Below are 24172 nucleotides of genomic sequence, written 5' to 3' on the forward strand. Positions count from 1 at the left end.
CTCAGCCTGACGGATGGGAGCTTGGTGTGGCTCTCTGTGAAAAATCTATGAGTTACACCCCGGTTCCTCCTCCGACAGATGGCAAATTTGGCAGACCGCAACTTACAGCTGGTAGATAAGAAGTACATCATCATCCATCCCACTGCTGATGGTAAGTTTGGACTGCTTGTTATACCTGTACCTGCAAGTCTATGTGTGAGCAGGAGACCTCTCGCCACAATTTAGTGCTTTTCCTGTTCTACATGTAGGGATTCTCCCTAAATTTGTAAATTGTCAAGTTCCCTGAACAATAGAAGCTTGTGAAATTATTTGCCCAGTCCTGAGGTTCTTTATGTTTTTTTTTTTTTTAAATCATTTAAAAATTACACAATGTTCTTTTCACTTTTTCCTCAGAAAAAGTCCATTTCCAGCACACGGCGACGTTTATCACGAAGTTAATAAATGAAAAAGCAAATTATACGTTACAGGTAAAACAAAATGTGGTTAAACTTGTGGTTAAGTTTTGAAAACAACTTCGGGGCTGAGTAGTTGAAATGCATAAAATTCACACTAAAGCTAAAGAGGTTAGTTTAGATAATGTGTTGGTGACTGATGGTAAACAGTGGAACCCCAATGTGATACAAACAATTAAGTGAAAATATCTGAACGAATTAAGGTAAACATGTCGCTGAACTAATTAACAGCAATGATCATTAGTTAGCTACTTCATATTTGCTTGCGCAGTAATTTATAGTCTCTTAGCATTATTGAGAAGGTCATGTGGTATTCCTCCTCCAGATCTACCCCGATGAAGGGCACTTCATTCATAACCAGCACACCAAGCAGCACCTTTCCCAGTCGCTGGTGAACTTTTTTGAAGAGTGTTTCCGGCCTCCAGACAAGCTGCCAGAGGAGGAGGAGGAGGAAGATAGCGAGGAGGAAGACTAGACCCATCACCACCCTGAGCACAAGTCAATTTTTTCAGCACAATATGCAACAGACCCCTATCTCCTGCTTTGCCCTCAACACAAGGTCCTCAAGACATCTCCTCAGCACAGTTGTTCCTGGTAAACTTCTCACCTGTCCTCCATCTTCTCCTCCTCCTCCTCAATGGCTCACAGAGAGAGCTTTCACCTGTAGGGTCAAGTGTGGTTGAAAAGATCGGTCACTGCTTGGCACCTGGAATAGGGTTTTGCTCCTTCAAATTCAATGGCATGGAAGATGGTGATAGAGAACATGCGATTTGACTGGTCGTTGATGGTGTTGGGTCATGGGAGATCACATCTAGGTCTTCTCTTACAAAATGGGATAGCTGAGGGAAACGAAAGGGTTTCACAGCACAAGGAGGAGTGTCGTACCCCTTTGCTAGGGGCCAATAGGATAAAAAGATGGAGGAATCTTTCTAGAACTGATAGTATGTAGAAAACATCATTCCGTCTCCATTCGTTTCTGTTGAAAAAAAAAAACACAAAAATACACATTTTTCCCTACTTGACATTTTCACCATGTATGATTGTAAAGTAGATTTCGGGAGGGAAAAAATCTCACTGGGCACAGACAAAAGTTTGCAGTTGGGACCAGATAGAGACCGACAGACTTTAGAGAGACGATTTTTCAGCAGTTTTTAATTTTGCGTCGTACGTCCTTAAAACAGCTACCGAGAGCCTAGAGAGAGTGTTTAGTCACCGTGCCTTACTTATACAGCGACACCACTCCCGAGGACTCCCGAGAAAGTTCCAGATGTTTTAAACAATCAACCTGGAGGAAAGATAAACAATTTGTATTTGAAAAACCAACCATGTCCTCAGAATATTTTAAGCTAACCACAGCTGACATTCAGTATTACACCAACAAGTTCTCACAAAGCTGTACCGCGTCTTTGTGTAGAATTCCAGTATTTACATTTCCAAATACAGTATATATACGTATATATTAAAAATGTCTGTGTTTGTATATAATTGAGATGTAATTCTACAGGAATAGGTTTGTAATTTTTCCCATTTTAAAGTAATTACGGTAAGTTCCTTCCTTGCAGTTTTCCTTTGGAATGCTAAAGAAAGTTTGATCCTTTTTTCAACTTCCGCGTAGACCTGCATTTTTCTTAGTACGGTCTGTGGAAACTCATCTGCTGAAGTAGACCTGTTATTTGCCATTTTCGATGTTAATTGTTCAAAGAGCATTCTGGAGAATTGTTTTCTTTTTGTATGTCTGTTTTGTGAAAATAATGCCACTGTAAGTTTGACAGTGCCACAGGTGAGGCGGATTAAGTGGTACTGCACCCACATTTCCCATAAGGATGCGAGTACCACTCTTAGTGTGGCAATTCATGTTGCCTGCTAAACTGGAGTTTAAATTAAAAGAACAAAAAAAGTTAATTATGGCATGGAAGTCTTAACTGTCAGAATAAAAGTTATTTTGCAATCATAATTCTTGTCGTTATTAAAAAAAAAAAAAAAAAAAAAAAAAAAAAAACGTGAAGGACCTGAGGCAGAGAACAGCCCCCCCGTGGCCAAGTGAAATTGGCTAGCAAGTCGGCGCCCCCTCAGCAGCTGGCGCCCTAGGTGGCCGCCTAAGGAGACTGACATCAGACTCGCCTATAGGACTGACCGGCCCTGACATGAATTTTAATTGACATCAGAGTAGTTCTTTTTGTCACATCAGATTAGTATTTGTTACGGTCAATAACTTAGTAGACGTGTTTGCCAAACACATCAGTCCCACTGAGAAGACGAACCGGGTATCTGCCGTATTAATCTCGGAACACCCTCACCAAATAAGGAATTTGCTCCACAACAGGATGCAGAGCATGCACACCAGTCCACCAGCGCTGTTACACTCCCTACCTACCTTCTGAATAGTGCAGGTTGTAAAACAAAAGTACCATGTAAAGCATAGAGAAACTCGAAAACCGCCAACCCTTACCAAAGTTTCAAAGGGATATCGCAATGGCGTTATCATATTTCGAAAGCTTAAATGGTTAATATTGATTCAATCGGAAAACGCACCGCATTTCTTCGTCTATAAACCCCGTGCCTTCAATTACAGAACAGCTGATTCGCTGCACACGTGTAATCAAAGAAGTCATTGTGTAATAAAACAAAGTTATTAAAATATGATCGGGGCAAACCAGGCTTTTCAAACGCAGTACACGCACCTTATACAATACTGAGGCCACATTTAGCAGCGTGCACGATATGGGATCTCTAGCTCTTTAAGGAAGACGTTTAGCACAAGCAATCCAAAAGCAGAACAATGTTTTCTTTGCACCGATGAGGTCTGATTAGTGGGAACAATATGTATGAAATGACGGGGATTTAAAATTTTCTAGGAAAGTACAGCTTAACAGCAGGCGCTTATAAATTACAACCAAGTGCCTGCATAGGTGACATCTACAGGTGTGTGGGGGAACTACACTCACATACAGCATTAGCTTCAGCTCGGGAGTTTAAGCTGCAACACTCGGGTCTAGGTGGCACTTCCGTAACCTCCAAGCTCTCGGAATTTACCAGTCATTTTATGTTTGAGTAAATGTAGCTTATGCATTCAACATGCAATTAACGTGCAGTTTTGTGTGTAAACACTTGACTATGACAGAAATAGAGAACATCGCAAGGTGGAGATCAACGCGAATGCTGCAGGAACGTCCTGAAACCTGAAAAGACACCGGCCAGGAGGAGTGACATAACGAGTTTATTTCCAGTGTTTTAGGCGGTAAGACTCCTTTTGTAGATGTACGGCGCCCTGTTTTCTTTTAACCATCTGTTCGTGCGGCTCAAACCAACGAGAACAGCCGCTGCGCGCGCAGCTTTCCCCGCGCTCTCCATCTACACGTCACATTACGGAAAGTCTGGTGCCAGAAAAAGCAGCTAAACACAAAATATGTACATTCAACTTACTTATCTTACAGAAATATTTAAAATCTACGGTCGATTAAAACCCAAAAAAGCAACAATACTTATAAAATATGCCGACCCAGACGGGATGCCTAAAGACTCTGTATCTGTATATTACCTATCAAATGATTTGTACTTAAAATTTTAATTCACAGTACAATTTTACATATTAACAACAGATACTATGGCACCCAAACTCTCCCAGAATTGATATGGCAGGAGGTACTTTCCTTTCCAACATGAGTTCAGGCTTGGGGTGAAGGGGTCCCCCTCACAGCAAATTATCCTTACTGGATAGTCCTGACAACAAGGGGCATTGTGTCCAATGCTCGCCTTCCCAGGTGCTTCTTCCACAACCAGCAGATCCTTGGACTTTTCCCTGTCCTGTCTACTGCTCTGTTGTCAAATATTACAGAAATGCAGCGTAGATTCCAGTTACTGCTACGACCTCCCCCCCTTGTTTGCACTGATATAAAAACACAAGTGCAGCAGCCATAAATTACGTCACACGCGCACCCACACACACACGCCCGCACACACACACCTTCCTGTGTTATAGATACTGATAGAATCTGGAGCGGACCACTTGCGATCCAGACGGTTTGTGCGTGTCCACCGGAGGCACCCTCCTCTCGGGATAATCCCCATTCAGCTGCTCTGCTGCCGCTCCTTGGAACCCGCCTGCCTCCCCGGCTGGAGCCAGACTGCTGGACCGGGAGCGCTCCCGGGCGATCCAGTCCCGGATGGAGAAGTCCTGCGAGCTGCATTTGGGCTTCAGCCGGTCCATGGCCGAGAGCTCCGACTCCTGGCTGCGGCCCCTCCAGATGTGAGCAACGCCCAGCTCCGCGAAGTCACTTTGCCCCCCCATGGTGTGGCGGCGCCTGATTCCCTTCCGCTTGCGAGCCTCGGGCGATCCGGAGTTCTGGGCGCCCACGCCGAACATGTCGTCGGCCGAGTTCCTCAGCCGGCACTTCAGCCTCTCCGTCATCCTCAGCCGCCAGGCCAGCTCCTGCTTCTCAGATTCGCTCCTAGACAGGGGCCTCCCCTTTGACAGATAGCCCAACTCCTTGCTATCCAGTCCCCCTTCGAAGGATGGCTTGGGGGCGGGGCGGCAGAGGTTGGGTGCTGGCAGGCCGGGGCCCGTGTTGAGGCTCCCGGCCGGGGTGCTTGTCGAGGGCGTGATCCTCTCCTGTGAGCCCTCATGGCTGGCAAAGATGGGGAAGTCGCTCTCACTGTCTGTGTCAGCCGGCCGGCCCTCGCTCACCAGCTCGCTTCGCTCATCATCTGCCTCGTCGCCCCGGCTCTCGGCCACCGACTGAACCTCCGGGCTCAGGAGCCCGGTCTCGTGCCCTGTCAAGAAGGTCATGGAGGATGTGGTGGAGTAGTCCGAGGTGATGGAGCACACATCAGCGGCTGGGCCACACACCTCCAGGGGTGCCCGCTTCCCATGCCGACTGCGCTGTGTGGACATCTGAGAACTGGTGCTATTCAAGGTTCCTAGGTCTGAGGTGGCATCGTCACAGTGGGATGGAGGGTCCGAAAGCGAGGACTCCGGCTGGAGGCGATAGCCCAGGGAGGGCGAGCTGGCCAGTTTGGGGCAGGGAGGCGGGGCAGGTGGTCCAGTTTGGTCTGGCTCCTTCTGCGAGACAACTTTCTCTTGTTCCTTTGGGCCCTTGGCCGGTAACTCTGTAACCTTCCCGGCGTCTTTCCCGCAGGTCCCTTTCATGTCCACATCGTGTGCTGCCGTTGCCGTGATCTTTCCCCCAGTTTTGGCCACGCTGCGACTCTGACCTGGGGCCTCTTTCTTTAGGACCGCCCTGTCCAGATCATCGTCCGAGCTGCTGAGCGCCGGCTTCTCCTTCACTTTCTTCCGCTTGCGGCTCGCCGCTGCAAAGATGGATGTGCGTAGAAGGTCCTTGCTGTACTGCTCCTTGCCAGGCCCCCAAGAGCCCTGCAGAAACAGGAAGTACCTGTCACACAAAGGCTTTCAGAATGACGGATCACCAAACATAGGCCTGGGACCGACCAACATAACAGGACACAGGAAATGCGACTGTGCTCCAAATTTAACTTGGACATGGCTGGAGATCGTCCAACACACAAAACAAAAATCCATGTTTTTCAAATCAGACCTGGGGACAGCCAAATTAAAATGCCCACCAGGGAACTCACCTTAGATTTGGCTGAGTCACTAGTGGCTGAATCTGAAAGCAACAAAAAGAAGAGATGAGTGCTTTGGGTTGGGGAAGCATTTTATCTACCTTGTGTGAGGTAAAAGGGTGGAAAAAGTAGCACCACACCAGAGGGAGGCAGGAGGGGGCTAGGGGGAGAACAGTCAGGTCACGCACAAAGGAACACCATAGGAAGCTGTCACCACAGGTGGAGATCCATGATTGGACGACTGAAGAGGGGTGGGCAGGACAACCCAACGCTTACGCCACAACAGGATGCAGAGCATGCACACCAGTCCACCAGCGCTCTGTTACACTCCAGTGTGATGTATTCTTCCCCAAGGTGGCACAGTCAAAGGTAGGCAGAGACAGCTCTGATATCAGCACTGGAATGTTTTTATAAGGGTTAACTGTGTCTCCAAGTGACCTGAAACCCAGTGACGTGTCCACACGTTTATATCACCTGGCTCTGTAGATATTCCTTGTGTAGGTCTGCTGTGATCTGTCAGGTTTTGATAACTTTAAGACCTGTGTGAGTCTATTTGCAGGCACAGTATGGCTGACGTGTGCTGTGGAAATCTGTCTGTAGCTGGGAGGTAGTGACAGGATGCAGAATGAACTATACAAAGCGGCTATGGGGAATCCACAGAAGCCAGACATGACAGGAGAGAAGGAAGGGGCTGGCAAAATCTAGCTGAGTTAGCAGAGCTAAAAGTGCTAGCTGCGCTAACTGAGCTAGCAAAGCTATCAGAGTCAAGCAGAGCAAAGAAGGCTAAGAGTGTTAGCATAACTAGCAGAACTAAAATAACCTAGTAGATTTAGATGGCTACCTAAGCTATTAGAGTTAGCTAATAGAGCTAAAAGCGCTAGAAGAGCTAACGGCGCCACAAGAGGGCCAAGGAGCAGTGATCCTCGCAGCCAGGTGGGACACCGGTCTGCTGTGGCCTTCGCTCTTCAGCTGTCTGTCCTTCTTGAGGTCAAGCGTGCTCATTAATGGGCTGGTCTTGACGAGTTTAGCGTTGAAGCACTAGCAGTAGCTCAGCCCCTCACCACACTCCTGAGACGTGACTGGATGCTACAGGACGTGTTAGAAACCCAGAGCATACCATTCTATTTCTCCTCACGGACCGCTTCAGAGATAAGAAACAGCAGAAAGGCTTTCAGACATTAAGCACTATCGTTCATACTTGTGAATTCTTAGAAATGAATCATAAACCAAGGAAATATGGGGTTTTTGTTTCCAGTTTACAAAAATCGTGGGTTTCTGCAGACTAGGCAGTTACAAAGGGGGCAACAATCGTCCTTCTTCCTACAGTTCCAGCTGTCCATCAGCGACATTACAGAATCCATCTGTGACATCACCGTGTGATAGACTCCTCCCACTTGGCCTGTTTCGAGATCGGTATGTGTGAATGGAGGGAGACAGGAAGCACTAGAGACAAAAGGGTAGTTTCTTTTTTGGAAAAGAACATGCTGGGTTAGTGAGACAGTAGGCATGATCACAATCATCCAGCTCAAGAGAACTCGGGGAGACGCAAGACGACGTGATGAATGTGCAGGGAGAGAGAGAACAGGACAAAGTGAAGGAACAGGGCGGCAGGAGGTTTGAACTGGAGCCTCTGGCTGCTTGAACAATTTTTAAATATCTAAATGAAACAAAAACAACTGCAGAAACGAACTAAATTAGCTGCACACACAGACAGACCATTTAGGCCCAAAGACAGAGGCTACCAGGACACTCAATGGCAAAATGGCTACTGCAGTTTGCATTAAGACCAACACTTTACTTTTCCAACTCGTTTGGTTTAAGTGCATCATTTCTAATGACAAGCAAACAAAGAGCCATTTTTTTTCCCCTTCCTCGAACACTGACCTACAGGAGTCACGTAGTTGACACATGGTCAAGTGTTAGCAAGGAGGCTAAATCAGACCAAGTGGCTGACTTCTGACCACGGAGCCTTCTGACAAGGTAACCGTGTCGGAGGTCTCACAGGCTAGTCGACATGCTAAGCGTAGCAAAAGAGCGGTTAACCCACCCCGAAGGTTGTCTGGTGCAGGTAAGTTACCTGATACTTCCCCAGGAGAGCCAGCAGTCCGTTTTATGTTGGGGAGTAGATGGTCAATGTTTGGCAGGGGCTGCGACTCAACAGCACCCTCCCGCTGGATCACGCTCTGCATGGAGGAGGGGGTGGTGAGACTAGACCGGAGGCTCTCTCACATACACTTGTGCACACACATGCACGCACACGCGCGCACACACACCAATCCGGCCATGGCGTTTAGCTGGGAAGCGACAAGGAGAAATTAACGGAGAAGAATGGAGTGCATCGATACCCACCGTGGGCTCCTCGTCCCCTTCCTCGGTGAAAAACCAGTCGTACTGCACAGAAGCAGATAGAGAGGGTGGGCTTTAAGGACATGTTCCAGGAGAGGGCCCACAAGGCTGAGCTACAAGCTGCAAGGGCAGGGCACTTACTTGCTGTATGAGCGTCTCCACAATCTTATACTGGTCAGGCATGTGGGTCACCATGTGGGTCATGTTGTCCTCGGATGTCCTCACCAGGGTTGGGCCGAACACGATGGCCAAATTTCTAGGTTCCATCTGGGAGACGGACGGCAGGTGTTTGGGAGAGAGGCAAACAGCTGCTTGCAGCATCACTAATCAGGCAGACTGACATCACCAACACATTCAGCACACTCTCTCTCTCTCTCTCACACACACACACACACACACACACACACACACACACACACACACACACACACACACACACACAGGACACCTGCTCCCAGGTCAGGAGATCTGCTGTGCAAGCTGCCTGATTGTAATTAGGCCTGTAATTATCTAGCTATACTTGACTGGCCTTATTAATGGAGTACTTGCTGTGATTTGACCGATCAACATTTTTCATTCTTGTACAACGCTCTTTGAAAGCCTCAAATTACAAACTCGTCTCCACATTGTTTGTGCCCCTGACATGAACCCCTAGTTCTGCACCAACTGCGTCAGCAACACAAACAGCGAATCAGTCTGACTTCAGGTGAAGACACCAGGTATGAGTTACACACTTATTACTGGACACACAACACTTCTACATGTAACCAGTCTACTGACAGCTATGGCACTAGCATGAGTATTTGGCAACCATGTAGCCTGGCAGAGCCAATGAGCTACGTGCAATGACAACCAGCTGACCATCACATTGTACAACTGACCTGCTGCCACTAGGGGGCAACATTACCTTGTTTTTCTCACAGTTTTCCGCCACAGTTTTCAGGTGTGCAGAGAGGAATTTGAGGGTTTCGTAATGGTGATCCGGTAGTTGCTGGAGCTGGAGAATATGTATGCGTATTGTCATATTCCCCGCGGTTACAGAAAGAGTTCATCCAACACTGCTGATACCCCTTCTACTCACCAGCCTCTTCAGCACTTTCAGTCTCTCAACTGCGTTTTCAGTTCTGTTAGCGTCGATAAAATGTGCATATTTCTCTGTTAAGAACAAAGGAGAACAAACCAGTGTAGCTTTTATTTTTGCAGTAAGGCACACGCTTATGATATTATTCAAATAGTAGTGAAGTTCCCCCCTTGTCCACTAGGTGGTGCTCCATCTTCATTTCTGAATACGCCTGTGGCACGACAATATTCCAGCAGGAAAACATGGCCCAGAAACCTCGCAGTGGCAAGATTTACATAATGTTTTCATCACGGGTACAGATAATTCTCACCGTTCGTAAATAGAGGTTCTGGAAGTTTCCGGAAGAACGACTTGAGTAAACTGCTGATGACGTTGAGGTCCTTCCATTTCTATGTGGGAAAGCGTGAGAATAAGAGGTGTCAAAGATGAGACTGAGCAGAGAGGTGGCAATACTGGAGGGGGGGGGGGGTGTCGACCACTCACGTCATCCTGGATGTCGATGTCATCCAAGCCTTTGTTGTTCAGCTCCTCCTGCATGCTGGAGATGGCAGCGTTGTTGCCTGGTACGCGGTAGATGCCCGTGTACTCCAGCCCTCGCTCCTCCACCAGGTTGCAGCACACCTCCACGATCAGGGGCACAAACTGCAGGCCGGCGGATCATTAGGAAACACACGGTCACAGCTCCTAGCAGACAGACTCAGAAGTACCAGTGCATGGGTCTTACCGGGTTGGACTGAGCAGGGGGGCAGTCATCCAGCCGTACCCCGAATGTGACTCCTGCTGTGGGCTTCTTCTCGAAAGGCTTCTTCATCAGGCTGGGGATACCCTTCCTCCAGGCACTCCTGTCCTTGGGGGGGCTGGCATCATCTGACAGAGCACAGGGAGCCATAAAGACATCCAATGTTATAGCACAAGGTAGAAAGTCCCTCCAACAGGCATCATTCATGAATGGTAATTTGCAAAGACAGTCATCGTTTTGGGTCAGAATCTCAGCTCCCAATTCAAAGACTCGTGTATACTTGACTGCTTTTGTAAGTGCATTTCAGCCTGGCATGACTGGCCATGGAATAGCGTGCACTGACATGTCGCCAATCCCTTACCTTTGTGCGGGGTCTTCCTCTCCGAGTCCTGTTTCGGGGAGAGCATGCTGGTAGCCTTGCTGTCCCCCTTCCCCCCAAGCAATGTCTGTCTGATGCTGAGAGACTGGCGGGATGCTTTTGGGGAGGGCTCCGTCTTACCGCTGGGGCAGCTGGGAGGTGCACAGGCAAACGGATGGCGTTGAAGTGGGGCCCGAACACAGCCGACAGGCATGTGCTGAACGGGGTCAAATGGCTCTGCTTACCTCATCATATTGTATTCCTTTATCTTCTTGCTGATGAGATCCCGGCTCGTAACACCTGCACTCTACAAGAGGTGATAAAACTAGGAGTCACTAGCTGTCTACAGATACTTCAGATAAACATTTTAAGAAACTTTCCTGGGCCTTGACACCAAAACACAAAAAAGCTACAAAGAAAAACAAAATAGCAAAAAAAGCGACAAAGTCCTCCCTACTTTAACCTCCTGGAAACAACATGGTTCTTCAATTGGCTCCACCCTTAACCCCAGTAACCCCACCCTCAGACCCGCCCACCTCTTCATCCAGACTCTGGTTTTCCTGAATGACGCGAATCCAGGACAGCATGTCCTCTCGGTCCTCCGCCTGGAAAAGGTACTCGCAGTCGGAGGTGGTGAGCCGCAGCACATTCTTGCGCTTGGTGTCGCAGTAGGAGATGTCAATCAGACAGGCCTTGACGCTGATTGACTGCAGATCACTGTCACTTGCCGAAGATGCCTGGGCCAGCCCCTCCTTCCTGTCCTTGTAGAGGTAGAGGGAGTGGCCTCGCAGCACTGCGTACATCTGCTTCCAGGTCCGGATGCCGCCGCCCACCCGCTGCCATGGAAATAAAGAAATGAACAGAATTGGAGAGAGGTGAAATGAGGCAGAGTGACAGAGTAAAAGACGACAAGAAGAGAAAAGGAGAGAAAAGAAAGAGAAGGGTGAGCCCAGACCCAGAGGATAGGTGGTGAGAACAGGGTTGGAATAAAATGGGTATACAGACCCCAGTGTTCCTCTCAGAAAATGGTCGGATTTTGCTTACAGGGAACTGCAGTCATGCTCCACCTGGCCCTGCCCTGATATGCTCCTCACCCCTATTTCTGGAGCTTCAGCAGCGCCCCACACAACATGCTACCGCAAAAGTCGCATGCGGCTGGTGGACCTTGCGCTCCTGTGGGTGCCACACTTCGGTGGATCATGCACGCTGGTGGATCCCAGGCCATCTGGCAGCCGGGAAACGCGACAGAATGGGATGATGAATGCCTATAGCTAACAGCCATCTCCCACTCACAGCCGTGTCAAGAGCTGAGGCGGGGAAGGGGGGAGGGAGGGGGGGGGCAGATCAGTCAGTGTGTGTGGAAGAATCAGGGTACCCAAGGAATCGCCTATGCAACTAACATTGAGATGGATGCAAGCCAACTTCCACAACGAGAGATCCGGTGGACGTCACAGCTGCCCTTCGACATCTGGAGGAGCATCGTGTGAGAGGGCCAGGCCGCCTGCACGGTAAGACTCTAGCCAACAGCAGTGTGGTACCCCTCACCCCTACTGCAGCTCCAAGTTCAGAACAGGAGCTCAAGGCCACGCTCGCCATCGTTCTTCATTCCTACGCAAGAATTTCCAGTGAGGGCGGAGGGGATGCATCCAGTAAAAGTCTACGGTAAAGCAGGGCCCAGTTTTTCTCACGGTCATTTATCTTACTGCCAGGATGTCACCGTAGAGAGGACACACGGCGATCTATGAAGGACCCGCGTACACCAGGACCTTCTGCCAAGGAACTGCCCCACTTAGGGAAGTTTAGACAGACAGACTGGGGGAGGGTGCTCTGTGTAGGTCCATCTACACACAGGAATCTGATTAGTCTGCTGTGCTACTAAGTGCGGACTAATTAAGACACCCATTCGAGATGTACTGAAACACAAAGCTGAACAAGCAACATGAGAAAAGGGACAAAATCCAGGAAAGAAACACCGATTCGTCTAGCCAATGAATAAGACATAAAATGTGATTGCAGAGCACCAGTCGTAGACAATTTTAATGCCCCCATCAAGGGCACGACAAGCAGAGCCCCAAATGCAAAGCCGGCACCGCAGACAAGATGAGCAGAGGCCAAAATACAAAGAACCCATCGCAGATGGAATAAGCAGATCCCCATTCGCAAAGCCCACATCACAGACAAGACAAGCGGAGGCATGATAACAGATGTGATGATTCCGGGCAAGAAGCATCCACATCTGGAGATAAACATTAGAGAGCGGGAGTGCTCACGAGAGAGCGGGAGTGCTCACGAGAGAGCGGGAGTGCTCACGAGAGTGCTCACGAGAGAGCGGGAGTGCTCACGAGAGTGCTCACGAGAGAGCGGGAGTGCTCACGAGAGTGAGCACGAGAGAGCGGGAGTGCTCACGAGAGTGCTCACGAGAGAGCGGGAGTGCTCACGTGAGAGTGTACCTTGCTCTTGTCCATTGTGAGCTGCCGGAAGTGTAGCCATCCCTCTTTGGAAGAGTCGCTGAATATGTCCGAGGAAGAATCTCTCCTGGATCCGGAATCTTCTGAGGACTTGTACCCATCCAGAGCTTTAGTCTAAGGAACAGCAGCTTAGATACTAAGTACGTAAACGTGAACTGCTCAACAAAGGCCACATACAACCTTAGTTAACAATTGTGAAGACAGTTTTGGTTGTTAATGCCGTCTACCTGCTGCCCTTAATGGCGCCAGGCCCGGACTTAGTCTGTCACGAGGCTGACCTGTAAGCTGTACCAGTCCAAAGTCCATCTATGCCCTAAATACCAGTAGGTGAATGGAGGAGACAGGAGCACTACCTTCTTAAGACCTCTGAAGGCGGGAATGTGCTTGCTTGAGGACCGTCTGGTAGGCAGAGACAAAACCAGGAAGGTTAGGGTTCATAAGCCACGCCGAGGGGGACAAGAGGAGAGTATGAGGAACAGGCAGCAGTTGCGGAAACTGGACACTTACGGCCGCCCTTCTTCCCTGTAGTTGTCCAAACCCTCATCAAAGGACTTGGACCTCTCTGTTTTGTTGCCAGATTGCTCCTGGATGTTTCTGAGTGAATCTTTGGGGGGGGGGGGGCAGAGAGAAAAGGGAGTGAGATTGACAACATCTAAGTAGTGAGCTTTTTGGCAGTGTGGGGGGAGGAGGGTCATACCTTGGTCGTGGGACAGCTGGCGTCGCATGAGCGGGGACGGGGTGGCCGGACTGGGTGAGGTTGACGGCGGGGGGGCGGAGACGCAGATGACGGCGGAAGCGGGAATGTGTGCAGCGCCGTGGTCGGCAGTGGGACTAGAGGGCTCATCTGGAAGCACGCGACAGATGGGAGTCACACGCCAGGAGGCAGCACCACACCGAGAGGCACTGATAAACCACTAGGCTAAGAGCATGAGCGCAGAACCAGGATGTCAGTGCAGAACCTCACATCAATGTTCCACTACAAAAGATTACCTCTGAAGATGGGATAAACTGGAAAACAGCCGTACAGCTGCATAAGGGTGGAGCTGTTAATCTACATTCTGATACTGGGCCACATAACAGACGGCTAAGTAATTGGTTAAACAAACAAGCCCGCTGTCTCCCAGCCCTTTCTATAGACCGAGTCATCCCAGACATCAGGTGATGGGTGGAGCCAAGTCGTCAGGAACGGGTCCAAAGTTCGCCTGCAAGTCAAGTGAAGTATCGGGAACGTTGGCTGCATATAAACTCGGGCAGCAACATTTTACCCTGGTCCAATTCGGAAACTCAGAAGGGGCAGTGGGAAAACTGCCTTTTCTACGACCAGGAGCGGCACTGTTAGACGCACAACACTGTCAATGACCAACTTACGGCAGCAACTAAACAGAAGTTCAACATGCAAACAGAAGGTCCCAGGGGCCCCCACTCATGCGGGCCGCCATCAATGGGGACGGGCTTTTTTGGAAACGTCCCCTTTTCCAAGAGGAGGAAAAGTTCTGGGTTGCGTGTCCCATTCAGAGGAGTATCTGACACTGTGCCGCTGAGGGGGCTTGTGGCTATAATTAAAGTAGCTGCCCTAGTTTCTCACCCCCCCCCCCCAACTGCTCATACTGGAAGGAGGCAGGAGTCCAGAAGAGCGCCACTGCATTCCGCACAGTCATCCAGCCGACACTGCAGGGGCTGGTAACCCACGGTGGGATTTCATTACCTTGCACTTTCACCCAAAGTCAATCAATTTCTCTTACGTATTCATCTTTATATGCTACCGGAGTGACTGAGGTTAAGTGCAATCCAGAAAGGTACTACAGCAATGTCCCATCTCCAGTTTGAACTAGCATCGGCTGCTCAGACGTTCAGCCAGAGAGCAGGATGAATTTCACACGCCCACGTCTCCACCGCACGGTCCAAAAAAACAAGAGCCGCCACAAGCGCTGGAACGCTTTCCACCCTCGGAAACTGCCGCCTTCCTCTGTCCGCAAGTCAGACGGTCCTGAAGACCCAGGTGCTTGACCTGAGTTATGGCTACGCTCATCCATAGTCTGCAAAGTTTAGGAGATGGAAAACTTGACCTTCAAATTGGTTACTGGACCAAAAGCGGAGGGGGCAGGGGCAGAGAAATGCCCCCCACAAGGACTGTCAGGGACTGGCCACTGACCCTGGAGTGGAGGGAAGAACTCTAATGGTTTCAATCTGCCGCAAGGTGCCGCTGGTGACCTCTAGGTGGCGCCAACTGAAATACTGCCAATTGGATACCAAGCAACAGCAATGGCTTCTCTCGTTAACCCACCACAGGTCAGAGATCTGACATCTGCTGAAAAGGCCATTATGAATCAGAAGGGCCTTCAGGAAGCACAGGGCCACATTCATAGCAAACCCATATTGGGTCTTATTCATCGTTCCGTCTCCAAAATGTCACAGGTCACACTTATCACACCCTATATGCTTGTGTCTTGTGACCCACGACTAACATGATGGAAAAGTATCTGGGGTCTACATTTAAATGCATGTGGTTTTGAGTTGCATGTAATAAAAAAAAAAAAAAAAAGTAAAGAAGACAACATAAGAGTGCACAGAGTTTGTAACCAACACCCTAAACACAAGCATAACGTCACTGCTCCAATGTGACAGCTGAATAATCACTCAACTATTTTTAACACTTTTCTTGAACACAGACTTATAGCTGAATGAAGGTCCCACCGGTTAATATTAACAGACCTAACCATACGCCTCGCAAATGATATGTAGGGGATCTTGGATCAAGTGATGAGATCAAAAAACTTGATCACTTAATCAATCGCTCACAGAAAAATTATTAAAAACAGCCGAAAAAAAGAGCACACAGCCCAATGTTAATAGTCACTAACAATTAAAAGAAATGGTTTGAAACTGAAATGACACACTATAAATGTACAAGAGCGCTCCACACGGTGTGGGGGGGGGGTGACTACAATGACAGACTGTGTAAAACCAGGACAAGAAAGTGTGTGCTTCCACCTCCCAGCTACTTCCATCAATCATGCTACCATCTACCAATCATTCCTTAAAACCACCCCACGCCTTGCTGTTCCACAGTTTCCATGGTGACCAACACGTACCTATGAAAGGAATGGCGTCAAGTGACTTCTCGAGGCTGCTGGAGCTACTCTGCTGCTGCTCGTCCAGCCTCTTCAGCTGGACCTCTCGCCTGGCGTCGTTGGGTAGCCAGCAGGTGACACCGGCCGCTGCATCACCGTCTAGCTCGTTCACCGCTAAGAGGTAGGAATGATGACGGAGGGGCTGCACTCCTGGTCTCCCCAAGGCTGGCTTCTCCCTCAAGACCACTGGATCCAGTGCTCCTTCCACACCTAGGGTCTGTGGGGGCTTGACCATGTCCGGCGGTCCGGACGGTCCGAAGTGGGCAGCACCGTTGCTGGAGGGGGCGTGGCCAGATGGCTGCCTAAGTGCAGGGGACTTGGAGGAGACTGAGCAGGAGGCAGTCCGGGACACAAGCTCTGACTCCCTTCCTGGAACCCGCAGGCTCTCAGTGCGGGACCGCTGCTGTCCAGGGTGGCTCAAGACACCAGCTGCGACTGCTCTCTGTACGGCTGAGCCCCTCTCAGCCAGCCACGGCGTCCTGCCCACGACATTGGACAAGAGGGGTTCTGGGCCTTTAGGGAAGTGCTGTGCCATGGGAACTTGGCGAAAACTGCTCCCTGAGTAGGCAGTGACAGACCTGTGAACAGGAACTCGCATGGAGAGGGAGGACCTGCCCGCCCGGCCCCCTTCAGGGTGTTGGACTTTCATTTCCTCCGTGATGACTCTGCCATAGCCTCGCCGCTCCACTGGCTCCAGGTAGTCAAAGGAACGTGTTCTAGCTTTGGGCTCCCCCTGTTGGCTGGAGAGGAAGCCATCCTGGGAGGCGCTACGTGGCCAGTTGCCGGTTCGAGCAGCGAGCTCGGCTGTGCCCAGGCGGTCATGGGATACGCTACGTGGGGGGTGCACCCCAGGGGGGCCAGGGTACGCCCGGTCATGGGACGTGCTACGACGCCGGAACCCCTGCCCGCAAGGTGCCGGCTGCGGTCGCTCACCAGGCCCCCGGGAAGCCGCCCGCAGGCAGTCCAGCCGCTCCTGGATGGTCCGCGAACCATAGGCGTGCAGCTGTTTGTGGTCGATGTACTCCTTGTAAGTTTTGTAAGTCCGCCAGTCGATGTTCTGGTGCGAGGCAGAGGAGGTAGAGGAGCGAGCTTGGGGGGCGTAAGCATTGAGATGTGGAGAAAAAGGATCAGTGCGTCCGTCTGGTCGCCCAGGGTAGCTGGCAAGACCACCAGCAGGAAGGTCAGTCCTCCGGCAAGGAGTGAACTGACTTGCCGGGGACGACATCGTCAGGTGCCGGGGGTTATTTGGGGCAGGGTCCAGGCCAGGCAGGCAGAAGTCCGTCCTGTGTGATGGACCCAGGTGGCTTATACGTGACCCATAGCTTGAGAGGTCAGCATTGGTGCTCTGTAGGGTCGGTGGTGGGACTGTGACCTCCCTGCGGTAGCCCAAGTCCAGCTGGGCATCTGTAGACGTCCCCAGTGGGACCCCCTGGGACACATTGGCGTCCGGAGCCTGGGCCATGGCTGGGACTCTAGTGTCTATGCGGGGGTAGCATGCGAGCGGGGGGTCGGGGATCTGGTGAGCATGTCCACTGTATGCATCGCTGCCTTTTAGGTATGCATCCTGCGAGTATGCCTGGAAGAGAGGGAACATCCATAAGCCCCACGGACCCGACAGCCGGCTCCAATTTCATCAAACTCGAATCATTTTGGGAGATGGCAGCACGTCACAATCATACGGTGAAATTAACATGCTGCCGACTCAAAAACGTAAATAACCGACCCAGTCATGCCTCGCAGCCAGGACAGCGGACCTTCTACGGGAATATCGATTTCCAACGAAGAGGCGGATTCACTTCCCACAATAGTAGGCTGCATTGGGTGACCATTTCCCACCAAGGAAGCAACAGGCCCCGGACCTCATACCTGCCTTGCCAGCAATCGGGTCTACAGGCACACGAAAGGTGTGAGGGCCGGCCGGCCAGAGCTGAGAGCCAGGCTGGCAAAAGAGACCTTGGTGATCATCCCAGGTCAGCCTCGCGTTAATGCCAGACGCGTAATTCACAAACACAAACAGAATGCTGTTCCAAATGAAGGCAAAGTTTCCCTGAGCTTTGGCCACCGTGTCTGATCACCCTGTGCCACGGATACAAGCCCGCCCGCTTATCGGGCCACTGGCGGTAGACCCGCCTTAGAGCTACCTTGGCACCGCTAGAAAGATCTGAGGGCAAAGGACAGAAGGCAAGAACTGAAAGAAAGGAAAAAAAAAACGGGCGAGGTGGACCCACCCGTGCTGAACGCTCGTGTCAGCTGTAAAAACAGGTGATACGGACAGAGGTGTGAGGCAGACAGACGTGAGGGGGACACAGAAATGGGGGAGGAGGAGAGCGGCGGCAGTGATGTCGCGGTTACGCTTGTTTGTCTTACCAGAGCCAGGTGGACATCGCTGGGAAACTGCGACGCAGCCAGAGGTGTGGAGGACAGGAAAGGAAGAGAGCAGAGAGAGAGAGAATGAAGCGAGGAACAGCAGCGGCTTATCCTACCATCCTGACGCTGGTACAACAAGTGAAAAGGCGTTTGTGACACAGCTGCTGCAGGGGGGTGGGAGGGCAATGCAGGGAGAGATACCGCGTTACTGCCGTCGCCGGCAGAGGACCCGCTGCTCTGCACCCACCGCCTGCATCCCGCGGTCAGTCCTGGGCGCCATCGCTCTGCATCTCTGTCCAGAGCAGTTCTCCCACGCTCGCCGATGCTGTCCCGGCTCCTTGTCCCTCCCCCTCCTCTCTCTCTCTCTCTCTCTCTCTCTCTCTCTCTCTCTCTCTCTCTCTCTCTCTCTCTCTCTCTCACTCTCTCTCTCTCTCTCTCCCCTCACCACTGAGATGACGAAGGCAACTGCTTGATTATACATTCAGCTCAGATGGCACACCCCCCCCTCGTTTTTCTCCCTCTCCCCCTCCCCTCCATCACCAGGAGCACAGACCGGTCAGGTGACTGCAGCCGCCGCACCCACCCCCACCCTTACTCTCCCCCCCCCAGAGACATCCACGAGGATATGCACGGACGAGCCGCCACACCTGACATCCCCCTGCCTACCCCAGTGTATATCCATCTCCCCCCCCCCCGCTCCGCTCCTGTTTCACACACTATTAGGAGTGAGGATGACTGGTCATAATAGCAATAAATGTAGTAGAAGTGTGTGTGTGTGTGTAAGTAGGCTGAGTGTGTGTGTGTAGGGAGGGGGGGCAAGCAGTGGGAGGATTCATTTATAAATTTCTCTCCTCAACAAGTACTGTCCGCCTCCACAGAGGGATCACAGACATCAACATCTTTCTGAGGTTGGCGATGCAGTTGAGATACAAAAAGAAAAAATGATGCCCCCAAACTAGAAGCCCATACAGGCATCTGTCTGTAACAGGTGAAGGCATTAAAGGCACAGGAAGCCTGGAGGGACCTTTCGCGGAGGCTCTGGGCACGCCCATAACTGTTGTTGTCGTGGAAACCAGAAAAGGAAAAAACACAAAGCATTGCCTTCCCAGTCTGCCCAGTGATAACCATGTGATCAAATGGTAAAAGCACACTGACAGAGGGTGCAGGAGAGCGAATATGGCCCCTAGGGCTGGCCGAGGACAGCCTTCTTTGTGACAAACTATACCCTGATGACTTTGTAAGAATGTAGCAAAGAGGCCAACAAAGTTTACTTCCTGTAAATGTAACTGGCCAGACTATATACTTTCGGCTAGGTTTTAACCATGTGACAGCTACCCATCCTGTTTCTGATATGGATGAATAACAAGCTGACAAGCCACATAATAAGCATTTGTGCCAAAAACCAAGGACCAGAACTCCTTGCATCAGTCTTGTTTTGTCATGTTCCCTTGGCCAGCAGGGCTGAACTTGGTCCAAGAGAACTCCTTCACAGTTCAGACACGGAATTTTTATGAAGTGTTCAGGCAAGATGTCAACAATCATGGGCAGCATTACTTCTGAAAGGGGGCAAAAAACAGGTCATCCTTCCTATGACTCAACACACCTCAACACAAGATGGCAGCCATATACGTAAAGCCTCGAGCTCTCTGACCAACGAAAGGTCTTATTTTTATGGCTTGACCTGCTTTATCTCAACTCTGACACAAGCTGACGGTCATTTACAGCTCATTGGGCCGTTCACATGCAGTGGTTCTGCTCCCTTCCCAGCATCCCCGGCACACACTTGGCTATATATAACTGACATTTTTGCAGTGCTGGTCGAATGCGCCCATACTGCTTAAACCCATATAACCAAGCCGCTTCTCTGCAGCCTCAGTCATCACAGAGTCCCCATCCACATAAGCAGTGCGCCATGGAAACCAAAAAGCATACATTCGCACTGCAGTGACCCCGTTACCAAGTGTGGCATTCCACCACTGGCTGCATGTCTCCAGGAGGGCCGGGCTTGTGCAAGGAAAATGCCAACATGCCCTGCATAAACCCGGGTGATGTGGTTTCTGAGGGAAGACTTACAACCGTTGAGGCAGAAGATTATCTCTAAAGCTTGAAGGTCCCACAGTTACAGCCGCGTGGCCCCGCATGTCACTGCTGTTCTGAATACGGACTTGGACAGGTGCTGTTTTAGGGACCACGCTGGTGCTCCGATTCGCGAAATGAGGCCGGCTCTGTCGCGGTGGCCTTGTTAGAAGGGCTTAGGAGGTGCGGCCGGGGAGCAGTTTCCAGATGCCTCTGATTGGTCGATCTGAAGTTCTGCATCAGACCAAAGCACAGAAGTGGGGCGGTTTCTCCGAGACACCGTTACATAACACGAGTCTAGCTGCTTCCCAGGCCAAGCGGTGCTTTTTCACACAACGGTCTAACGGCAAAGCTTTTTGTGTTTTATCACACAGTAGCGACAGCAAAAATAAATAAATAAATAGATAAATAAATAAATAAATAAATAGATAGATAAAAAATGAACCCAGGGGACCAAAGACTCAAAGGACAGGGAGCATTTAAATTTAATTCCATCGACACTGCAGTCAAAAAGAAAACAGCCCAGGGGTGCAGCTATTTCAGACACACGAATCCCTCGTCGCACTGGCAAACTGAGCACCACCTCGATGAGGAACACCACGGAGATCATAAACATTGAGTGAGAATGTCCGAGCACAACCCTGGGGGGCTCAGTGGACCTTCTTTCGCGTTTCTTCCAAAGCATCTGGCTGAACGAATGAAACTCGAATCGGCAGAATATGACAATGAGGAAGGCGCGTGCCGGAGTTAAACGGGCGTGCTTACCAGCTGCAAAATATCTTCATCCTTTGGCATCACACAGAGCTCCAGGAAAGGGTCACTGCAGAGGGGAATGAGGTGAAAGAGATGAGAAGGGGTCTCCGCAGTACCCCAGTGCGATTCATTAGCCTCAGAGTGCCTGCCAGTCTTTTTTAGATGAGATTATATTAAACTTCATAGTCAAAGTGCTGGTTACAATTACAGAACCAGGGCAAGTTGCATCTAATAAAGCACAAATAACATATATACAAATACAATACATTATAAATGAATTATAAATAAAATGTGAATATACGTGTAAAGAGCACAGACAGGAAGTACAGCGAGAAGGATTGTGCTGGGAAATATGACAAGAACTGAAGAACTGTGAAGTGAATATAGGTGAGAGGAGTTTATCACCAAAAAGTGTGCTTTCGAAGCTGCAGTGAACCTGGGGGAGGGGTGAGATGCAGCTTATCACAGGCTCTGTGCTTAAGGGTATAAACCAAAGAACAGCCCTAGGAGAAGGGCTTAACTAACTTAACTAATTATCAGCATCGTGACTGTGACCTGATACTGGCTGGTTCTATACTATGTTTACAGTGTGTGCCGTGCGGTTGGGCGGGTTTCAGAGCCGCGTGTGCACGCTATCCTCGTACGAATGGATGTGGGCACTGAACCGGCACTTCGATGGGTCTCCTGAATCAGTCCCGTGGGGGAAATCTGCCGGTGCATCATAAAAGAGGATAACTCAGCCTAACGGCTTGGTTAAGTACACCCCACGGTCCAGAGGAACCCATAAATAAGGATGCGCTTACTGTAACAGTTCCTGCTATGGCCAGACGTATTGTCTACCACTGAGGTCTCCTTGTTCGGACCTGCATAAATGGGGTTTGTGAAGCAAAAGTGCGTGTTTTGAGTGTGTGTTTTTTCACAGGTACACTGATGGGTGCACCAAAGCCAGGGAAGGGTACCTCTTCTGTATCAGGCCTATGACCTGCGAGTAGGTCTTCCCTATGATACTCTCTCCATTCACTTTCACTATCCGGTCCCCTGGAAAAGAAACACCAGGTTATGAGGCAGGTACAGAGAAGTGGGCATTGCTGTGGATGCAACGCTAGGGTCATGCTGGATTACTGCCTCCGGGCTGAGCAAAGGAACAGCAGTGTTAATTGCCCCATGTAAAGTCCTGTGGAGGCAGAGCATTTTGCATATCTTTGGATGGAAAGGAAGCTCTCAGTAGATACTGCATTATGTAGGTCATGAAAGAAAAGCCTGTTTTAAAAACTGAATTCTGATCTTGGGGAGCATTTGCTGGTACAACAGCTCTCCCGGGAATGCCGACCTTCCAGTCGTAAGTCGAGATCATCCAGTACCCTGAATACTCTCCCAAAGGTTTCCCATCATGCAATTTCAGGATGGAAAGGGACAGAAGATTAAGTGAATGGTTCAGGAGAAAGGTGGTCCCATGCTGGGCATACATCTAAAAAGGGAGCCTGGGCCTCCCTGTACCAAAGGCCACAATTCATGAAACAAACAGCAAATACCTTCAGTAAATACCCAGCTCTATAAAAGGTCAGAGGAGCAACCACACATGTTATGGAAACTGCTTGGAGTATGAGGGTAGAATGTCCCATGACTGGCTACTCCAGCCTGCCTCAAAGGGTGGGTGGCTTCAACTGTTTCATAATTTGTTTATTTTTTAAATGTTTCGTGACTTCTAGCTTCGTATTCTTACAGACCTCCTCCACTCGCACCAAGGCCTTACCTGTACAGAGTCCTGCCTCGTGGGCAGGGCCTCCAGTCCGCACTTGTTTCACGAAGATGGTGTCCATTGGTTCGAGCCGGTTCCTTGGTCTCCCTGGCAACCACAGAGGAGTAATGTCAGCGAGGGTCTAATGAGATGACCCCCCCCCCCCCCCCACAACTTTTTTTTTTTGTCAGAACTTTCAATGGCAAAGTGTCATCTGCGTTTCAAATGAACGAAGCCAGTGAAGAAAAGGTAAACATTCGCATGGAGCATGAAAAGGACGACTTACGACTGAATCAAACCACTGTGCAAATGAAAAATTACCAAAGTGCCCTCTGTAAACAGAAACTATGACATCTATTGCGTAGACATGACGAGTACGGAAATAACGATACTAACTAACATTCTTGGTCAGCAGAGAACAAAAGTGGAAGTCAGAAGCTGGCACTGCAGGATATTTCGCGGTGCAGAGGCTACGCGTCCGGACCGGTGGCTGCGTTACAGCTCAGAAGATGACAACCTGACGCCTTCGAGACCACCACCACCCACACACAGAGCGGCTACCGGAAAGACGCGCCCCGCTGGGCTCCTCCTCGCTTTCCAAATGAGCGAACCGCCGCGCCATGTAACCGGCAGGATCTCCAGCCGGACAGAGCGGCAGCCGCGGCCGGAAGGTGCGTCGCTGCGCCTGCATTCTGGCGGGAATCTAAACGCAGCGCTTTAAAACACCCTTACATAACAATGACACGCTGCTGTACCGGTTAAGAGAGGCTACCCAAACTCTGTATTAAGAGGCATGACACATTTCTCAGTTGCCCTAGGCAACCGTTGGTCCCTGAATATGCGTGGCAGAGTAAAGCTCTACAAACAAGAAGGAAAGCATCCAATTGCAGCCCTGAGTGCTCCTCTCACTGGCAAGTGACAGCGACTGCTTGGGGCAGTACCTTCAGAGATTACAGACCATTTCCATGGAAACCGAAGCCATATACCCAGGGGGAAGGGAGCAAAAGCAGCTTCACATGCCTGCTGAAATACCTGCGGGTATAAGAGCGCCGCCCTGCAGGCAGGAATGGATGAAGTTCAGTG

At 50.2% G+C, this 24172-nt stretch overlaps 2 protein-coding genes across 8 annotated transcripts in view; one reads left to right on the plus strand and one right to left on the minus strand.

Annotated features, from left to right (window-relative positions):
• Positions 1-2406, plus strand: part of LOC125740642 (dipeptidyl aminopeptidase-like protein 6) — a 122578-nt gene extending 120172 nt beyond the window's left edge. For all 3 annotated transcript variants that reach the window (XM_049012084.1, XM_049012082.1, XM_049012083.1), the window contains 3 exons: positions 79-151; positions 394-467; positions 778-2406. In XM_049012084.1, the coding sequence (XP_048868041.1) occupies positions 79-151; positions 394-467; positions 778-927 (297 nt within the window). In that variant the 3' untranslated portion in view covers positions 928-2406. The remainder of the gene's footprint in view (positions 1-78; positions 152-393; positions 468-777) is intronic.
• Positions 2407-3648: 1242 nt separating this feature from the next.
• The window catches only part of LOC125740639 (rho GTPase-activating protein 21-like), a 45995-nt gene continuing 25471 nt past the window's right edge, over positions 3649-24172 (minus strand). Inside the window, exons 5-26 of one of the 5 annotated variants that reach the window (XM_049012077.1) lie at positions 23105-23197; positions 22311-22389; positions 21364-21418; positions 18523-18549; positions 16117-17731; positions 13722-13868; positions 13532-13628; positions 13378-13423; positions 13007-13138; positions 11093-11392; positions 10802-10863; positions 10560-10708; positions 10184-10326; positions 9943-10101; positions 9770-9848; positions 9460-9533; positions 9286-9375; positions 8520-8645; positions 8382-8423; positions 8110-8215; positions 6045-6076; positions 3649-5823 (exon numbers count right to left, since the gene is read on the minus strand). In XM_049012077.1, the coding sequence (XP_048868034.1) occupies positions 4426-5823; positions 6045-6076; positions 8110-8215; positions 8382-8423; positions 8520-8645; positions 9286-9375; positions 9460-9533; positions 9770-9848; positions 9943-10101; positions 10184-10326; positions 10560-10708; positions 10802-10863; positions 11093-11392; positions 13007-13138; positions 13378-13423; positions 13532-13628; positions 13722-13868; positions 16117-17731; positions 18523-18549; positions 21364-21418; positions 22311-22389; positions 23105-23197 (5051 nt within the window). In that variant the 3' untranslated portion in view covers positions 3649-4425. Of the gene's footprint in view, positions 5824-6044; positions 6077-8079; positions 8216-8381; positions 8424-8519; positions 8646-9285; positions 9376-9459; positions 9534-9769; positions 9849-9942; positions 10102-10183; positions 10327-10559; positions 10709-10801; positions 10864-11092; positions 11393-13006; positions 13139-13377; positions 13424-13531; positions 13629-13721; positions 13869-16116; positions 17732-18522; positions 18550-18723; positions 18955-21363; positions 21419-22310; positions 22390-23104; positions 23198-24172 lie in introns of those variants that run through there. The other 4 variants (XM_049012074.1, XM_049012079.1, XM_049012076.1 and 1 more) reach the window with 4 other exon arrangements.

The sequence above is a fragment of the Brienomyrus brachyistius genome, chromosome 4, assembly GCF_023856365.1.
Source record: "Brienomyrus brachyistius isolate T26 chromosome 4, BBRACH_0.4, whole genome shotgun sequence".
NCBI classification, from domain to species: Eukaryota; Metazoa; Chordata; class Actinopteri; order Osteoglossiformes; family Mormyridae; genus Brienomyrus; species Brienomyrus brachyistius.